At 37.3% G+C, this 15797-nt stretch overlaps 2 protein-coding genes across 5 annotated transcripts in view; one reads left to right on the top strand and one right to left on the bottom strand.

Annotated features, from left to right (window-relative positions):
- LOC138018846 (5'-nucleotidase-like) overlaps nt 1–10624 on the top strand; it is a 52089-nt gene extending 41465 nt beyond the window's left edge. For all 3 annotated transcript variants that reach the window (XM_068865521.1, XM_068865523.1, XM_068865522.1), the window contains one exon: nt 9181–10624. In XM_068865521.1, coding sequence (XP_068721622.1) covers nt 9181–9203 — 23 coding nt within the window. In that variant the 3' untranslated portion in view covers nt 9204–10624. The remainder of the gene's footprint in view (nt 1–9180) is intronic.
- LOC138018853 (protein SYS1 homolog) lies at nt 10390–15780 on the bottom strand. Of its 2 annotated transcripts, XM_068865536.1 has the most exons (5): nt 15589–15780; nt 15428–15495; nt 14368–14439; nt 13023–13062; nt 10390–11247 (listed from the first exon to the last, which is right to left on the bottom strand). In XM_068865536.1, exons 1-5 carry the CDS (start codon nt 15748–15750, stop codon nt 11047–11049), a joined length of 543 nt encoding a protein of 180 aa, XP_068721637.1. In that variant the 5' UTR covers nt 15751–15780; the 3' UTR covers nt 10390–11046. The 2 variants fall into 2 exon arrangements, with proteins under 2 accessions (XP_068721637.1, XP_068721639.1); XM_068865538.1 differs by lacking the exon at nt 14368–14439 and having other exon boundaries at nt 15589–15778.
- Nucleotides 15781–15797: the final 17 nt, after the last annotated feature.

The following is a 15797-nucleotide window of genomic DNA, read 5'->3' as shown; positions in this document are numbered from 1 at the left end:
GTAAAAGAAACAACGTTACATTTATGATTATGGCAAGGGCATATGAAGTGAAGATGCAGTTTGTTTTTGATGTCTTTTTTGTCTTAAGCTCTTGCTGCATTAGTGATAGACTAATTGTGTCATAGTTTTACATGCACCTTGTACCCACCTCCAGCATGAGAGGTTGTGGGTTAGCCATGGGCAAAACCAACCCTCGGGGTCTTTGCAAAAAACTGAGGTAAAAATGTTGCCTTAAGGTTTGTAATGGTGTGCGCAAATACTAAAATAAAATGTGTTGATAAACCGTGGGTAGCATGCCTGGACTACTGCATGAATATCCTATTGGGTTATGTTCATAACTTCTTGGGATTTAAAAGAACCTACACACTCTTCGCAAAGAGTAAAGAATGGAGTTTTCCTGGTGTTGTGGTTTATCCTCTGTTGTATATCATAGTTGTGAGGGGGAGGGTAAATTAATGCTTGGAGATATTAGCCACACCAAACTACACGTACTCTAAATCCAAAGGTAAGAATGATGGGATGATGATCCTGGTGAAATAAAAGAGAAAAGACATAGAGGACCTCGTTTGAAGCAGTGTTTTTGTAGAATGTTAAAGAACACAAATACTGTCAAAAAGGTAATGGGATGTAATTTGGGTTGGTCTAACACTCATTTTGTTCTGGGGGTACAGTGGCATCTCCCCATTTCCAATGCTCAGAAATGTTTGAACTGTTTTCTACTAATGTATCACTATGGTATTTCCTGCAGGTGGATGAAGAAAATGGTCTGGTATTGAGCACAATAGTGAGGAATCATTTCCGTTCAATTAACATTGTAAGAGGCGTCACCAAATCAAAATCCCCACACAGGCAGAGTTTAATAATGTGAGTGTCACATTTTTCTGAACTACTAAAATTTATGTTCACAGTTAACTTTGTTTCAACATCATTCCACTAACTTCAACAAAAAAATTATTGTGCCAAAAGATTTTTGAAAACCTCAGTTTAAAATGTGTTCAAACCTCACATCTTACCAATAGAAAAGTGATTCATTAAAATAAGAAGTAAACAAAATGATGTTATTCTAACCTCAGAAATGAGATTTTAAACTTGTAATTATAGTTCAATACACTGGTCTTTGAGACAGTATAAATTTAATACTGATTGCACAAGATTACTCTTAAAACATGTTCTTAATATTAACCTCGAGCTCTGGCATTAATTTTGTTGTGCATATTGCTCTGAGTTTTAAATCTACAGTAACTGTACATGCTAATGCATATACGTAAATCTAAAACCTGCTACTAACAGGAAGAGTAAAGAATGCATAAAAGGCAAACAGGAGGTGAAGGAAAATGTGTGTGATACAACTCAGCATGATATTTGGTGAGAAAATTGGTGTGATGAAAACAATCAGACAGAAAGAAATAGTGCAGACAATTATAATTATTCGTAGCGGTTATCAGTTATACGTGCCCCTCAATGACCAGTGAAATTTAGGGGGATGTCAATCAAATCGCCAATGTTTTGAGGACGAATTCAACTGCTGCTAAAAGAACAGGACTATTGTCATGGAAACATTGGTAACTGTGAAGAAGAGCTCCCCAAAAAACCTGTCGGTCGACTGTCGGTCAACAGTCGGCCGACAGTCGGCCGACTGTTGCCCAACTGTCAGCTGACTGTTGGCCGACTGTTGGCAACTCTCGGCAGACAGTTTGTGTTATGTTTGAGGCCAAAGTGTTGGTAACCTGTTGGCAACCTGTTGGCAACCTGTCGGTAACGTGTCGGTAACCTGTCGGCGGGGCAAACTAAAATGATCGTAAGCATTTACTTGTCTATTGCTTCAGACTAAACTACGCGAAAAGAGTTAAAGGCAGTTCATAACGATACCTTGAGCAGCACTTATACTACTAATATGGCTTTTGTCCACTGTTTTTAGGGTTGGCTAGCGATACTTGCCCACATTGTTACCTATTCATTTATCCACCATTTTGAAATTTTTTTCTAGTTCCCAATCCCCTAAATGCCCTTCCTCCGAAACCCTTTTAATGAAGTCTTTAATTATTTGTCTAGAACTATTTGATCTGTTGGTTCATTCACTTTTGCAAAGTTGGTGGCTCCTAAAGGAGCCGTTTTTTTATTTTTGAGCAGGATGTGACCCCTGCTCATAGAAGCGCGGACAGTCGGCCGACAGTTGGGCAACAGTCAGCTGACTGTCGGCCAACAGGTTTTTTGGGGAGCTCTTCTTCACAATTACCGAAACATTTGATTGTCTCCACCTCAGTTTTAGTTTCTAAATAAATTATAAAAAAAAATGTTCTTGAGGAGAACGTGTGACTGATAACCGCTGTAAAAAAATATTTACACATTAATTTGGATGGGCAAATTTTGACAGTTACTTGTTACCTGTCCTCCTTGTATTTCTAGTTGCAACTTAGGACTGGTATCTGTAATAGTGATGCTATTTTTACGTGAGAAGGTTGTCAGCCCTCAGCCCAATAATTGTAGCCTGAAGGGTCTTTCATCTATTCAGCATGGGTGGCTCTACTTGTAAGGACTACTAGACTAACCAAAATCAGTAAGGCTTTAGGAATGGTAATGGTACACTTGTTGGGCAACATTACTATTAACAGATTTTAAATCTGAAACATAGTGTTCCATGTTGAGTGCCGTACACTGTAGGTGAAAAATACAGTAATATTTTTTAAATAACACAAAGCTGAGGAAGTATAACCATTAATATACCTTTTATAGCATTTCTGAATCATTTCTTCTTTGCTTACAGGCGACATAGACCGACCAATTTCATTGAGGATGGAAGTCGAACGCCATCTCAAGAATTTTTCCTAGACTTGGAAAGGGAACACACAAAAATTTCACCTCAGGTTAGTGAAAATTCAGTTTGAGCAAAAAAACGTGTTAAGGAAATCAATCTCTTTGAACTCAGACATTTTGTGACAATGAATTGTTTTTGTTTTTATTACCCCTTTATTGTAGGTAGAGGGTAGAATTACAATGATTACTGGGGAAAATGAAGCTGGGAAAGTAGCCAATTTCACACGATATCAAGGAAATGTTCTTACCTCTGTGCAAGCTCAACAAACTAACATTGAGGGTCTTTCAGTTATTGTGGTATGAAACATCAGATTCTATTTTTTTTTATTCTGATAAAATTGATGCAAGATTAGGCCATAACAAACTATGGAAGATGTATTTGATGAGAATAAATGTAATTTAGGGAAAGTTAAAACCAAGCCAATGCAGCAGTTTTGCCTGGGATATTTGAGGGGAACTCCATGGAGGTTTGCTGGGGTATTGCCATGTGCTTTGGCTCGAGTCGATTTTTTGCTTGCTTGCTTCTTTTCTGTCCCATCCTCCCATATTTTGGAGTAAGTGTACATTCCACACTTTTCTCATTGATGTGTTGACAGTAGCCTGGGAGATGGACTGTGGCTTGGTTGCCATGGAGACCTTGCTGCTGAGGAGAGTGCTGTCTTCTCTCTTGCTACACTGTACCTTTACTGCTCCTACCTTCCAATAAAATTAATTGGTGTAGTGGTTTAATTCAAGTTTTTATTAGATCGTTTACACAGAACCAGATGGAAAGGTCTTTCTTCCCTACTTTCTTATTCAGTAGTTAGGAACAAGTTTTTCTGAATATTCGTCTTGCCTTAAAGGCAGCCTAGCAGGTGGATTTATGTTTCTTTAATATGTTTCTTATTAATGGGAAAAAGTGAAGAGAAACCCCCTTATACATATCAGAGTGTCTGTGTTTGAGTATTTTTTAATTAATTACATATACTTAGTATGCAACTTTCAGGTTTGTTTCATTGTAGGATGCACCAGACAAGATTGTATCAGACAAGACAAATTCAAATAGAAGTAAAGACCTCAGTGGTAATGATGCAAATGAAAACAGTTTTAACACATTGATTGAAAATATAGATGAAGAAAGTTTTCCCTTGTCTGGTACACAAACCAGAAAAGAGCCTCCTCAAGGCAAAGAAAATTTGGACGTAAACAGTGAACAGATCAATGCTTGCGATGAAATGGCCAATCAAGAAAATCTTGAAGAAAAGATCAAAGGAGCTGTGGACAAATACAATCAAGGGATAGCAGATGGCCTGATAAATGGGGAACATGAACAGATCGAAGGAAAGTCATCACACGACGAGAGAAATGGCCCTAAAAAGACTCAAGAGATATTGGTAGGTGTAAAGTAAAGAATGGATAACTCTCTTTTGTTGAACTGTCATCTTCTTTAGACAATACATTTTCCTAGGAACTGTAAGCAAAATTACCTGTTATAATTATATATAAAAATAGCATTTATGAATTTGAGGCCATAACACTGACATACACTGTCACTGGAAGACAACCTCAGATAACCAAAATTGTTTTTGTCAACAATAATTATTATTAGAGCATTTTCTTGTCTGAGTAATTTTATTTGTATTTTTCACAAGATTTTTATGTACTGTAAGTTATATTTTAATATACTTATTGATCAGCTTAAAAGTCTTTAGCCACCATTTAAACCATTTTGAAGCAAAACCTTGAACAAATTGCCAGTTGCATGATGCATCTTTTCTTCTTTTTAACAGGTGAAATAAAATGCAAAAATAGTTTTTTAATGGTGACTCGGAGATACTTGGAAAAATTTAAGTGCTCCTTTGCAAGAGCCAAACCTGTGACCTTTCAATGACTAGTTAACATGCTCGACAACTGAGCTATGGGGGATTTGTGGAAGCAAGGTCATTCAACTAGGTTCAGGGGCCTGTTTCTTGAAACTCCTGAAATGTTTTGGGCCCTTATCGGGTCTCACAACTCCCTCTGTATCTTATGAACAGAGGGATTTTAAGTCGTCAAACTTAAGAATCATTAATTTTGCTTTTTGCAATTTTGAAAACTTGTCAAAAGAAAGTTGCTTGTCAAAACAAGCAAATGGTAGTTTCATTATAATTGCTTCTCGGGCCAAAAAGTTTTTGGGATGTTCGAGAAACGGGTCCCAGGTGGTAATAATCATTGCCCTGCAATGCTGCCAGGACTGAGATTATTGAAATGGTACATGTACATTCTTGTGATAATGCTCTGAAGGAGATGATTGCTTCAATGCAGTTGTTCTTTTTGTGCATCTCAGCATTTCTCCTATTGCCCTTAGCCAGACTTTAATACAGGTGTACCGTAAGATGGTAATTTTGTTCTTACTGAACCAAACTGAATACCACATCCTTGATATGTCATTTTGAATAGTAATTATTTATAGTCAAGTTGAGTCGTTGTTGTAAGTGATGATGCTTGACGTTTTCCCAGGGCTTGGATCTTGCAAATGAAGATGAGTACTGGGACTTGTGGGAGGCAGTAAAAGTGGATGATATTGATGTGGTAAATGTCAAAAACAGTATATTCAACACTTCAATATTTAAGACTTCTGCTTTGGTAGCTTGTTGCTGGTCAACTTTCTGTTGTCAACTTGAAATTTTCTGTAACACATTTTAGGTTAAACATTTACGTGAAGAGAAGAACATTAGATTTACCCGAGTTCAAGACAACAAGACAATCCTACATCTTGGAGCGGAGAGAAATTCCTCAAAGGTATTGTACTGACTAATCAGTTGTGTTCGTGGAAGTGGAGGTGGCTAGGGATGGATATTTACTAAGCCGTGAAGTGGCAAGGCAAATATCCACCACTAGCCACTAACATTGAGGTGAATAGTTGTTTTTAGTATCATTCTATAACAGTGAGATAAGCTAGCACAAAAAGATGATTTTAACTCATTTATTCATCCAACAATTACAATATTTTTGGGCACAAATCCTGGGCAAGTTGCTTGGAGGTGCATAGCAAAAAATATTGGGAGTTTGAGTAGCCAGTCAGAGCATGCCTTCAATGCTATCCACTGTTTTAGTATACACTACTATTAATTGTTTACTCATCTGTGAACTTAACCATATTTCATAGCAGTCAATGATGACTCAGCTCTCTATAGCCAAATACAAAAATTAGCCATAACATCTTTCCCTGAATGAATTCATCATAAATCAATAATCTTCTATTACTTCTCCAGGTAGTCATGTACCTGTTGACTGATGGGAAAATGGATCCGAATGTAAAAGATGAAATATTACAGGTCTGAGTTATTTGATTATTTCTGGCACTTTTATCCAAGCTCAGTGTAATGCATAATTTGCCATATACTTTAAAATGTAATGAAAACGTTAATACGCTGTACATCCAAATGCTGAAGGACGAAAGGATATTGGGGACTATTAATCTGGATGCTATGTTTAGGGTGTCCCTCTCCATGGTGCTGCTGAATATGGCTCCATTGACGCTGCAAGAGTTCTTTTAGAGTATGGAGCAGAGGTGCAGTGAATAATAATAATTATTACAGCCTTTATTCTATTATAATGATTGATGAGGTTGATACAAAGTTCTTGTAAAGTGCCCCTAACCCCAAATTATTTTTTTCGCTAAGATGAATCTTTGCACAGGTTTGAAACGCATTGCAGCCTTTTCTTCCTTTTTCTAACAAATCCTGCCTTTTTATAGGCTTCAAAACTTGCGAAAAACCAAGGATATTCTGTTCACGGCCAAGTCAGAAGGGGAGTGGGTCTATCCTGATTTGACGACACAAACTGATTTACATTGAATTAACTCTTTGTAAACATGCATGCAAAGTAGAATGTGATGGCAAATCAGGAATAGACCCACTCCCCTACGAACTTGGTCGTGAAAAGAAGATGCTTGGCTTTTTGCAAGTTTTGAAGGCAGGATTTGTTAGAAAAAGGAAACAATGGCTGCAATGTGTTTTGAACAGGTGCAAAGATTTTTTTTAGCGAAAAAATATGTTGGGATCTGGCCTTTCCTGAATTGAGTTGGTAGAGGTAAGGCAGTAGGGTAAAGCTGCTTTTGTTATCAGTATCTTACAGCTATAGTATCTTGTGCATCATTTTAGAGCAATGAAATGGTGACAGAACTGGAAATGTGTACAGGGACAAACAAGAGACAGCGGAACCTCTAGTTGGAATATGCTCAATAACACTAGCCTGCTAATACAGCCGCCTCTTATGGCTAACCGCCGCTTGGGCCGATCAGCGAGAGGGGCTCTCGCAGATCGGTCCAAGAGAGAGGCGGCTGTATAGCAGGCTACAATTACACTGAATTCTACTGAGCATGCTCTATATGAGGTCATCCACAGACTTACAGGATCCTAAAGTTCACAACCATGTACTGCAAAGAAAAGCTTTAAAATTATTTTTAAAAATATGAACTTTTTTTGACATTTTTTAACAATTTAACATCGTCAATCACCACAAGACCATAAATAAACCAAAATATTATCTCAACTCAATAACTTTTCACTTGAATTGTGTTAAATACAGTGCAATGTCCGTAACACAGAATTTAACAGCCAGCTCAAAACCTATTAAACAAACAACTAGATTTTTATAAACTGTTATCCACCTCAATTCTCCTCATTATTGTAGTATCAATATTACTGTTGTAAATTCACAGGAATAGAAGTGTCAAGTGAACCTGTAAAATCATAGGGTTTTTTTGTAATGTCCACTATTTTTATACTGGTAATTAGATTAACATATGACAGTTGTTTATACGAAAAAGATGTAAAGGATGAAAATTGCTCTCTGAATGTAATGTCTGTAATGTGGAATGACCCTTTTCCAAAATACCAATACCTGCTCAGATTAACCCTTTCACTCCCAAGAGTGACACTTATAGATTTTACTCTGTCTAATGATAGACGATTTTACTCGTCAATGGAGAACCCCACAGGAGTGAAAGGGTTAAATACTTACTTGAGGAAAGTAGCTTGCAGAGCAAGCTACAAAGTGATCTTGGACTCATTTCAAGTCCTGACCACAAAGCTGGTAACCCTGTGTCATTCTCTTTCCATAGTTTGTGGGTTCTTTAACATAAGCTAGAGTACCTGTTATCCCTTTTCTCTGTTATTAATATAGATCAACAGGCAAGACCTTATTGGAAACACTGCATTGCACATTGCTTGCCAATATGACCAGGTAACATTCAGTAACCACCCTGTAAGTTAAGAATGACATAAACTTGCACTCCCACACACATTCAATACCTCACTTAGATTGTCTTTCACTGAGGTTTATAGTTGAGATTCCTTCTCACTTCTGTTGTTCAGACATTTTTGTTTGGCAGACTCTTTAACAAGTGGTTATTTCTTTTGTTTCACAAGGCTAAAATGAAAACCTTCCTTCTCAATCGAGGTGCAGATACAACTATTATCAATTCAGGTAGTAAAAACAATCTTCAAGGGTTGATTTTACCATTATTAATTTGTTATCATTTTTGCTTGATTTTTATTCCAGACTGGAACTCAGTTCAGTATTGAACGTAATTTTCAGTACAGCTGTTGATTTAGTTTCATATTCAGCATGTTGCCATTGTTTGAAAGCAAAACTGTTCTGTCTGTTGGGATTCTTAAAGATTTCTTGTATTAGTTTGAATGATTTGTCTCATTGGCTCCGAAAACCCCCTGTGGGGAGGGGTCGTTAATTAATATTTATATTTACTTAATTTAAGTGTGGGCATAGTGGTGTCTATAACCTTTCTTCTTTTCATATACAGCCCCCACTTCAAATAATGCATTTATGATCTTTCATCGATTGACTCCTTTCACAGGAAAACACGAGCCTAACAAATTGACATGCTCCCAACTGAGTGGCTTCATGGCTCAGTTGGTACAGCATTGCACTGGCATCATTGTCTAGGTCATGGGTTTGAATCCAGTCGAAACCACCTGAATTTTTCAAGTGGCTTTAAGAGACAATAATAATTGAATTGTCCAGATAACTGCGAGAATCACTTCTCTCTTTCATTTAATTCATTCATGGGTTGAATTTGTTGGTTCTGTACTCTGCTTTCAAAGGTTTTTCTTTGGGGACTTTAGGTTCCTTTTTCCTTGACAATCAAGACTTTGTTCAAAAAATTATTGTTGATTTCTGCATTGTATCCAGGTAGTTACTTAGCAATAAATTCATGGACAATTGACTATTTTCCTTGGGGACAGCAAAATCAACTTACATTTGGCATGCCCATGTTATTGAGCCTTTGAGCAACACAAGTGATTCAGATTTTGAGTGCTGTGACAAGTAATGTTGATAATTTCAACAAGACCATCTGATCTTGTTTTTACTTTTATTTCACAGATGGAGAAACCCCTGCTCTTTAATTTGTTGCAGTCAACACCACATGGCATCACATAAGTGGAATAGGTGGCTGATTAAGAAACAATGTAATTTAGTATTTGTTGTGTGACTGATTGTGTGTAAACTTTCATAATTCCAGAAATGAAAGTGGTATTTTTTAAGGTGTTTTATAAACTGGTGTATTTTTTTTTTAAACAGATTTTTACAAGCATTATTTATTAGAATCATAAATTTATATTTACAGTTTGTACAGTGTATCAAGGAATTTGAATTTGTGTGTTGTGTGTCAAAAGAAGGCATAATAATAATAATAATAATAATAATAATAATGATAATAGACTATGAAACTCTTCTTTGGTGGGACAAATCTTGAATACAAATGCAGTTGTGATCAGTTATCACAGCACAATCAAGTAGACATTCTAACCTGTTCAATCCTCAAGTGCCTCAGTATGACTCCAGTTGACGAGTTCTTTATTATAGTAAATTAATGGAAATTTGAAAATTTGCGTTTGTTTGTGTTAACGGCAATTTCCATGCTGCTAAGTAATAAAATATTGTGCATTTTCCCCCAAATCTGACAATCTCCAGCGATTTTTGTCACCTAGCCAAACAATAGATTTTATTTGCACACTTTATTTTACACCAATATCTCAAATTAGTAAATTGTTTACTGTATGTCAACTGCATTTTCTTCGTGTTCTGAACGAATTCTTTTTTGGGGGGTGTAGCAGATGCGTTAGCAGGGGTTTTATTAGAAGCCGGGACCCAGATACTAGCACCCGTGAGTACAATACCCACCTTTGCTCAAAGGAAGTCTCAAGATCCAAATCCAGACTGTATATAGGGGTGCCCGCTTACTCTATCACAAGGTCCCTTCTACTTTAAAACTTAATGAAACCCCTCAGTTAATTTTGCACATTTTGAAATTCTACCCCACCCCCCCCCCCCCCTTTTGCATTAGTTTCCTTTATTGGGAAGCAAAATTCTCTTCAAATCGCATTAATTTAAGTTGCATTAATTTCAAATACATTAATTAACATGAGCGTTAATTACTATATAATCAATACAAGGAAGATTTCAGTGATGTCACGTATAATATTATTACCACTGTGCCTATCAAACTGTTATTGGCTGTTGAAACAAGGTTACCTATGGTCAGCACATTTGAGAAACAAAAGGAGTTTGTAAACAGATATTTTCCCTTCAAAGAGTTTCAAAAAATTTTATTGTCTTGCCAATGATACACCAATCTCTGTGGATCTAAAGTGTCATTACTCTATTATATATTTTGTTTTTGACACACAGCATGATTTAGCAAGCTTAATGTTGATAGTGCAGTTATTGAATTATTTATTTTTCTAGTGAATAAATTATTCCACTGATTGTATTATATTAATTTATTGCATCTGGGAGAAAGTAAATTTTTATGTCATTGTGTAAACCACAGTATTCTTTAATTCTCTTTCCTTCAAATATTTGTGCAAAGTCAAAAGGCTGACCTCTCATTGTTCTTGTGCTTTTTCCAATCTTATATTCCACAGCATGCATGAATCTTGGTCCTATACCGGTATTTAAGATTTTGTTGGCCCATCTCATTGCTGGCTTAAATTTTGAAACCTGGTCCTAATAGACCATGGCAGGTAGAAATCATGTATACCACCGGTACATGTAATGTATGACTAATCAAAACCAAAGATTGACTGGATGGTTCCAAAAAAAGTCATGAGGCTCTGTGAACCACAAAGTGCTTTGTCTGAGTTGCAACCATTCAAAAGCAACCTTGAACTTTCTCTGTGTCTGACTGCACTTGTAAGTAGTGTGGCTCTGAGTGCAAGAAGGCTCTCTTGTCATCAGTATGTAGCATCAGACTGTCGACTTCACTGAAGCAACTGATACTGGTATTGCTTTGAGTTCAGTTCTCATGCAAGCAAATTCTCCTATGACTGCCATCAGTGCCATACATGTTATATTTAAAAGCCACCATGTCAAAGTTGATGGAAAACCAGAGTAAATAGCACAGATTATAAGATGAATAAAATGTGCAGTGGCTGCAAAGTCCAGGCACTGAAAGGAAAAATGTGTTAAGTTTCATATAAGTCCTGTGAACTGATGAATTTCCTTACAAGATCTTTCCCGATTCAAGGCCTGTATGACAATGACATCCAAGAGAGGGCACCCTTTTTGGATGCTGCCTAGCTTAAGGCAGCTTAACCCATTGACTCACGGATGTTCCCCATTGACGAGTAAAATCGTCTGGCTGTAGACAGTAAAATACTAAGTATGGCCGGTTTAGGGGTAAGGGTTATTAAACCACTCTGAAGAAACTACCAATGAGAAAGGTCGACTCCACTACACTGGATCACCAAAGAGCTGTGTTATGGTACCATCATTGCTCAACATTCTGATGTAATACTTGTCGGTTACCATAGCTACAGGAGTGCCATCTAAAAATTCCCTACATTTTGTCTTATAAAAAAAATGGGATGGGAAATGGAGAGAGATTAGCAGGTTAAGTTGAAACTCTAGTAAAAAGTGAAAATTCAAGGTGGTTTAACCTGAAAATCGACAAAATAAATAACTTTGTGAACAGTTTCATCCTGCTGATCACTTTCCAACAGGGAAAAAATGGGTACCACAGACTTGGTTCTTGAGGTGTACAAGAGATAGGGTGTTTTAGACAGCTTTCCAGTTTCTATGGTGACCAATAATGACATATAATAAGTGCATTTTGTTTTTCCTTTGGATTTCAAAACTATGTTAACTAAACACTAACTCACCCAAGTTTTAAGTTCTGATTTTATAAAGACACCTGTTTATTTTTGCTGGAATTTTCTTATTTATTGGTCGGCCATTACTAACTTTAAAATCTTGAGAGAGCTGGGTCGAGGAGAAAATGACGTCAAACACTCACTAGTTTAAGAATGCAATGCGTGTGTACGCGGCCTAATTAATATGCAGCACGGGAGTTTCGGGCTTTCAGACTTTTCAACCCGTGTTTTGCATATATAATAAATTGCGTTTACACGCTGAAATTTTAAGCTAGTGAGTAAATGACGTCATTTTCTCTAGATCCAACCCTCTGAGGTCCAATCGGCCAGTTTTGAACGTGAGTAATGGCGGACCTCGAAATCCAAAACTAACACTCAAAATAAACGGCCTTCGGATAAAACTCAAAATTTTGCCAGTTAGGTGTTAAGCGAACACGCTTTCAAAATCTGAAGAAAAAAAGGAAATGATTTTTTGATCATAGTACCACTTTAAACAATAATATTAATATTGATGTTTCATGTGATACCACAACATTGGTGTGGTGTTGAACATTGTTGCAGAGTCAGGGCTAGTAAGCAAATTCTACATTGAAAAGGGAGGGGGTGGGTGGGGGGGGGGGGGGGGGGGGGCTGATTTCAATGATGACATGATAAATGTTTAGACAAGAATTGATAAATTAGACTATTACAACCTATGATAAAAAATAATGCCCTACAGAAAGGTGAGATTTTAACCTACATGTAGCTTAAAATAATACTGATGGTTTTGGCACTAACACCTCAAATGAATCCTTTCATTTAACCCATTGACCCCTGGGAGTGAGACTTGATTGATTTTACTTGTTCTAATGCCTCACACCAGATGATTTTCCTCTTCAATGAGGGACAGTTTAGGAGTCAATGTGTTAACAATCTCTACATCCACAAAAGAAAAAAAAACTACGGAACACCCCTTTTTATAGTTAGCCAGTAGTTTTCATTCATCATCCATTTCCAATGCAGAAAAATCACTTTTTTGGTAGAGTATCCACCATGGGTGGCAAATCATTTTTTATACATAAAAAAACTTACTTGCTTGGCTCTTCTAACTATCACCCACAATCCACCTGCCCTGTAGCAAAGCAAAAATACACAGTCAATTTACATGTACATCTATTGTGCAAAGATTATTCAACAGTAATGACAACAAGGGGTCTTGACTTTCATAAAAAATAAAATTAATGTGATAACCACTAATTATGTTATACATGACAAGTTCACACAGATGGGCAAAAAGACAAAGTGCTCTGCAAATGAATATCTTGATTTTTGGTGTGAGGGGGAAACTGCAATATCTGGAGAAAGCCTCTCTGCTGAGTAGAATCTAGGACTTGAACCTGGAACACAATGGAGGAGGATGAGGACACTCATAACTGGGCTTACCCCTCAAGTTAATCATGAGTATGTCACTATTCTGCCATACAGTCTGTAGTTATTACCGCAATACTGAAAGAACTTCTTGGAATGACAACAGGAAGTCCCTCAGTTTGTGTTGGAAAAGATAAGTAGTGAATTAAACAATACAGTACAGGTGCTACAGGGTTTCTAAAAAGATTTTAGCAAAGACAGTGAGTGCTTTGATGAAGTGAATGGATTTCAAATGTGACTTGTGAAGGTACATGTAGCCTCCTCGTCCTCACTTGCACTGATCCTTCAGCTTTTGGTTGCATGCCGATCAATAGAAAGTCTATGCAAGAATCTCCTATAGTAAATTAACAAATTTAAAGCTTTGTGAGCTACCAGTGGGCCCTATTTCCCTCAGAGGGAAAAGGAAAAGATGATGATGAGCTGCCAGTGTCAACACAGTGGTGGCTAGAGGAAAGGATGACTTGCACAGGACATGGATCACCTTGAATGGGGTGACCCTATTCCACAGAATGGTGGAATGACAGGATGGAATGGCGGAACGGCAGAATTGCAGAATGCACGAAATATTCTAAAACGTGGAAAAATCGAATATTTTGAACACGGAACATACGGAATAGTCTAAAACCTGGGATGAGAGGAAAGTCTTTTAAAAAAGGATATAAAGATTGCATTTTTTGCCTGTGAGTAGTCTAGGTAGGATAACATAACTTCGGGTGATAATTTTACATTTCCTCGCGACAAAAGATATATAAATGAGTTACAGAGAGGAGTTCACCCCTGGGCAATATGTTTCCCTTCTTCCGTTTTTGTGCCACTTGGACTGTGCCGAAACATCGCAGATGCACTTTCCTACACTTACAGTCTAAGGAAAAATGGAGAAAGACGATGGTAAGTGTCTCAATTGCCTTAAAAACATAATGTATGACATGTTATCGTTTACTTTTCAAGCTGATTTGCTAAGTCAATGCCCTTTTTAAGGTCTTTTTTACAAAACCTGATTTGTTCATACACGATTTCCCAGCAGATGTTGTTATGATCGGTCACAGGCGGACCATCTTCTGTCGGTGTTGTTGTTATCGATCTGTAGAAGGATAGATACATTACAGCGGTTGAGATTTGCTCGGCAATAAAGTTTGAAAGCAAATAAATCAACGAAAGATCAAACAAAGTGTCAACCGAGTCCTGTGTTATGTTTTTTTTGTCTTTTCGAGCTGTTTTAGGCATCATTTTGCGAGATCTTTTCTCGAACACCAGTTAGAGAGTCAAGAAAATTGACAAGGCAGGCAACACCGAGCCACCAGCCAATGACCTCGTCTTGTTCAAGCGGGAACTGACGCCAAAGCAGTGAAATTCTCACTAGCATCCGATCGATTAGGGATGTCCTCATACCTTCGCTGAACTTGAGCTTCAGTGAACGTGACCGTTGGCAAGCCAACAGTCCCGTTGCGCTGGTTGGTAGATTTGAATAGACTCCAATGCTTCGAATTCCTTTAATCTGGTTTCTTGCACAAATCATGTTGAGAAAGCTTTATCATGGATTTCAGGATCGCCTTCCTCGGTGAATTTTTGAGAAATGACACTCAAATTCGGCGAACGTATGAGGATATCCCGCGAGGACATGTCGCTAGGAAATGTAAAATTAATATTTATATATAGACTTTCCTCTCATCCCGCGTTTAAGAATATTCCGTACATTCCGTGTTTTAGAATGTTCCATATATTCCGCGTTTCAAAATATTCGATTTTTTTCCGTATTTTACAATATTCCATGCATTGCGCCGTTCCACCATTCCACCTCGTCATTCCACCATTCTATCCCGTAGGACATGTAGACAACCTTGGATCAAAAGTTCAAGAACTTAAGCGGATACGAAATCATTGTCCTTACATACCTAACTTTAAACCTCTGCATTTATACACAGTTTGAAGATAGCAATACTTTAGCCCTAATAACTATCTAACGTCATGAGATTCTGAAAATTCTGTCGTGGGTATGTAAGCTTAGATCTTACGTCAGCTTACGGAGAGCTAGACTGGAGAAAGACTCTACTAGCACTCTTTCCACCTACCCAGTTAAAGCATTTAGACAAAATGCTGCCATCGTTACTTTTCCTTTAAAAGACGAAAACTCTAGTTCCTACGAACAACAAATTTTGATCGTTAAAAGCACAGTAAAAACGATGATCATAAATTTAAAGTTGAGCTGTCAATTGCAAGTTGTTATTTTTACCTTGGGTCTAAAAAATTGATCTAAGGAGCGTGTAGATCCCGTCCAGAAGTCAACAAGTAAAATCCAAAATGCTAAAAATAAGTAGAAAACACATTGAATGGCGGCAATTTGCGAAATAATTAAACTTGGATCCCATACATAAGATCGAAATCCAGCCGCCATGTTGTTCTGCAAGAGTAGATGACGTCATTGATGGACGCCAGACAGTA

The sequence above is a fragment of the Montipora capricornis genome, chromosome 10 (genome assembly GCF_036669925.1).
Source record: "Montipora capricornis isolate CH-2021 chromosome 10, ASM3666992v2, whole genome shotgun sequence".
NCBI lineage: Eukaryota > Metazoa > Cnidaria > Anthozoa > Scleractinia > Acroporidae > Montipora > Montipora capricornis.
The sequence above is the reverse complement of the archived record's forward strand: the minus strand, read 5'-3'. Positions and strand labels throughout refer to the sequence as shown.

What these genes read in the sequence shown, in the direction of transcription:
- LOC138018853 (XM_068865536.1), bottom strand. Translation starts at nt 15,750, where the DNA reads ATGGCGGCTGGATTTCGATCTTATGTATGGGATCCAAGTTTAATTATT. An exon ending in ATCAATTTTTTAGACCCAAG is followed by an intron (nt 15,496 to 15,588) that starts GTAAAAATAACA and finishes TGTTGTTCGTAG; the next exon opens with GAACTAGAGTTTTCGTCTTT. An exon ending in TGTCTAAATGCTTTAACTGG is followed by an intron (nt 14,440 to 15,427) that starts GTAGGTGGAAAG and finishes ATCCTTCTACAG; the next exon opens with ATCGATAACAACAACACCGA.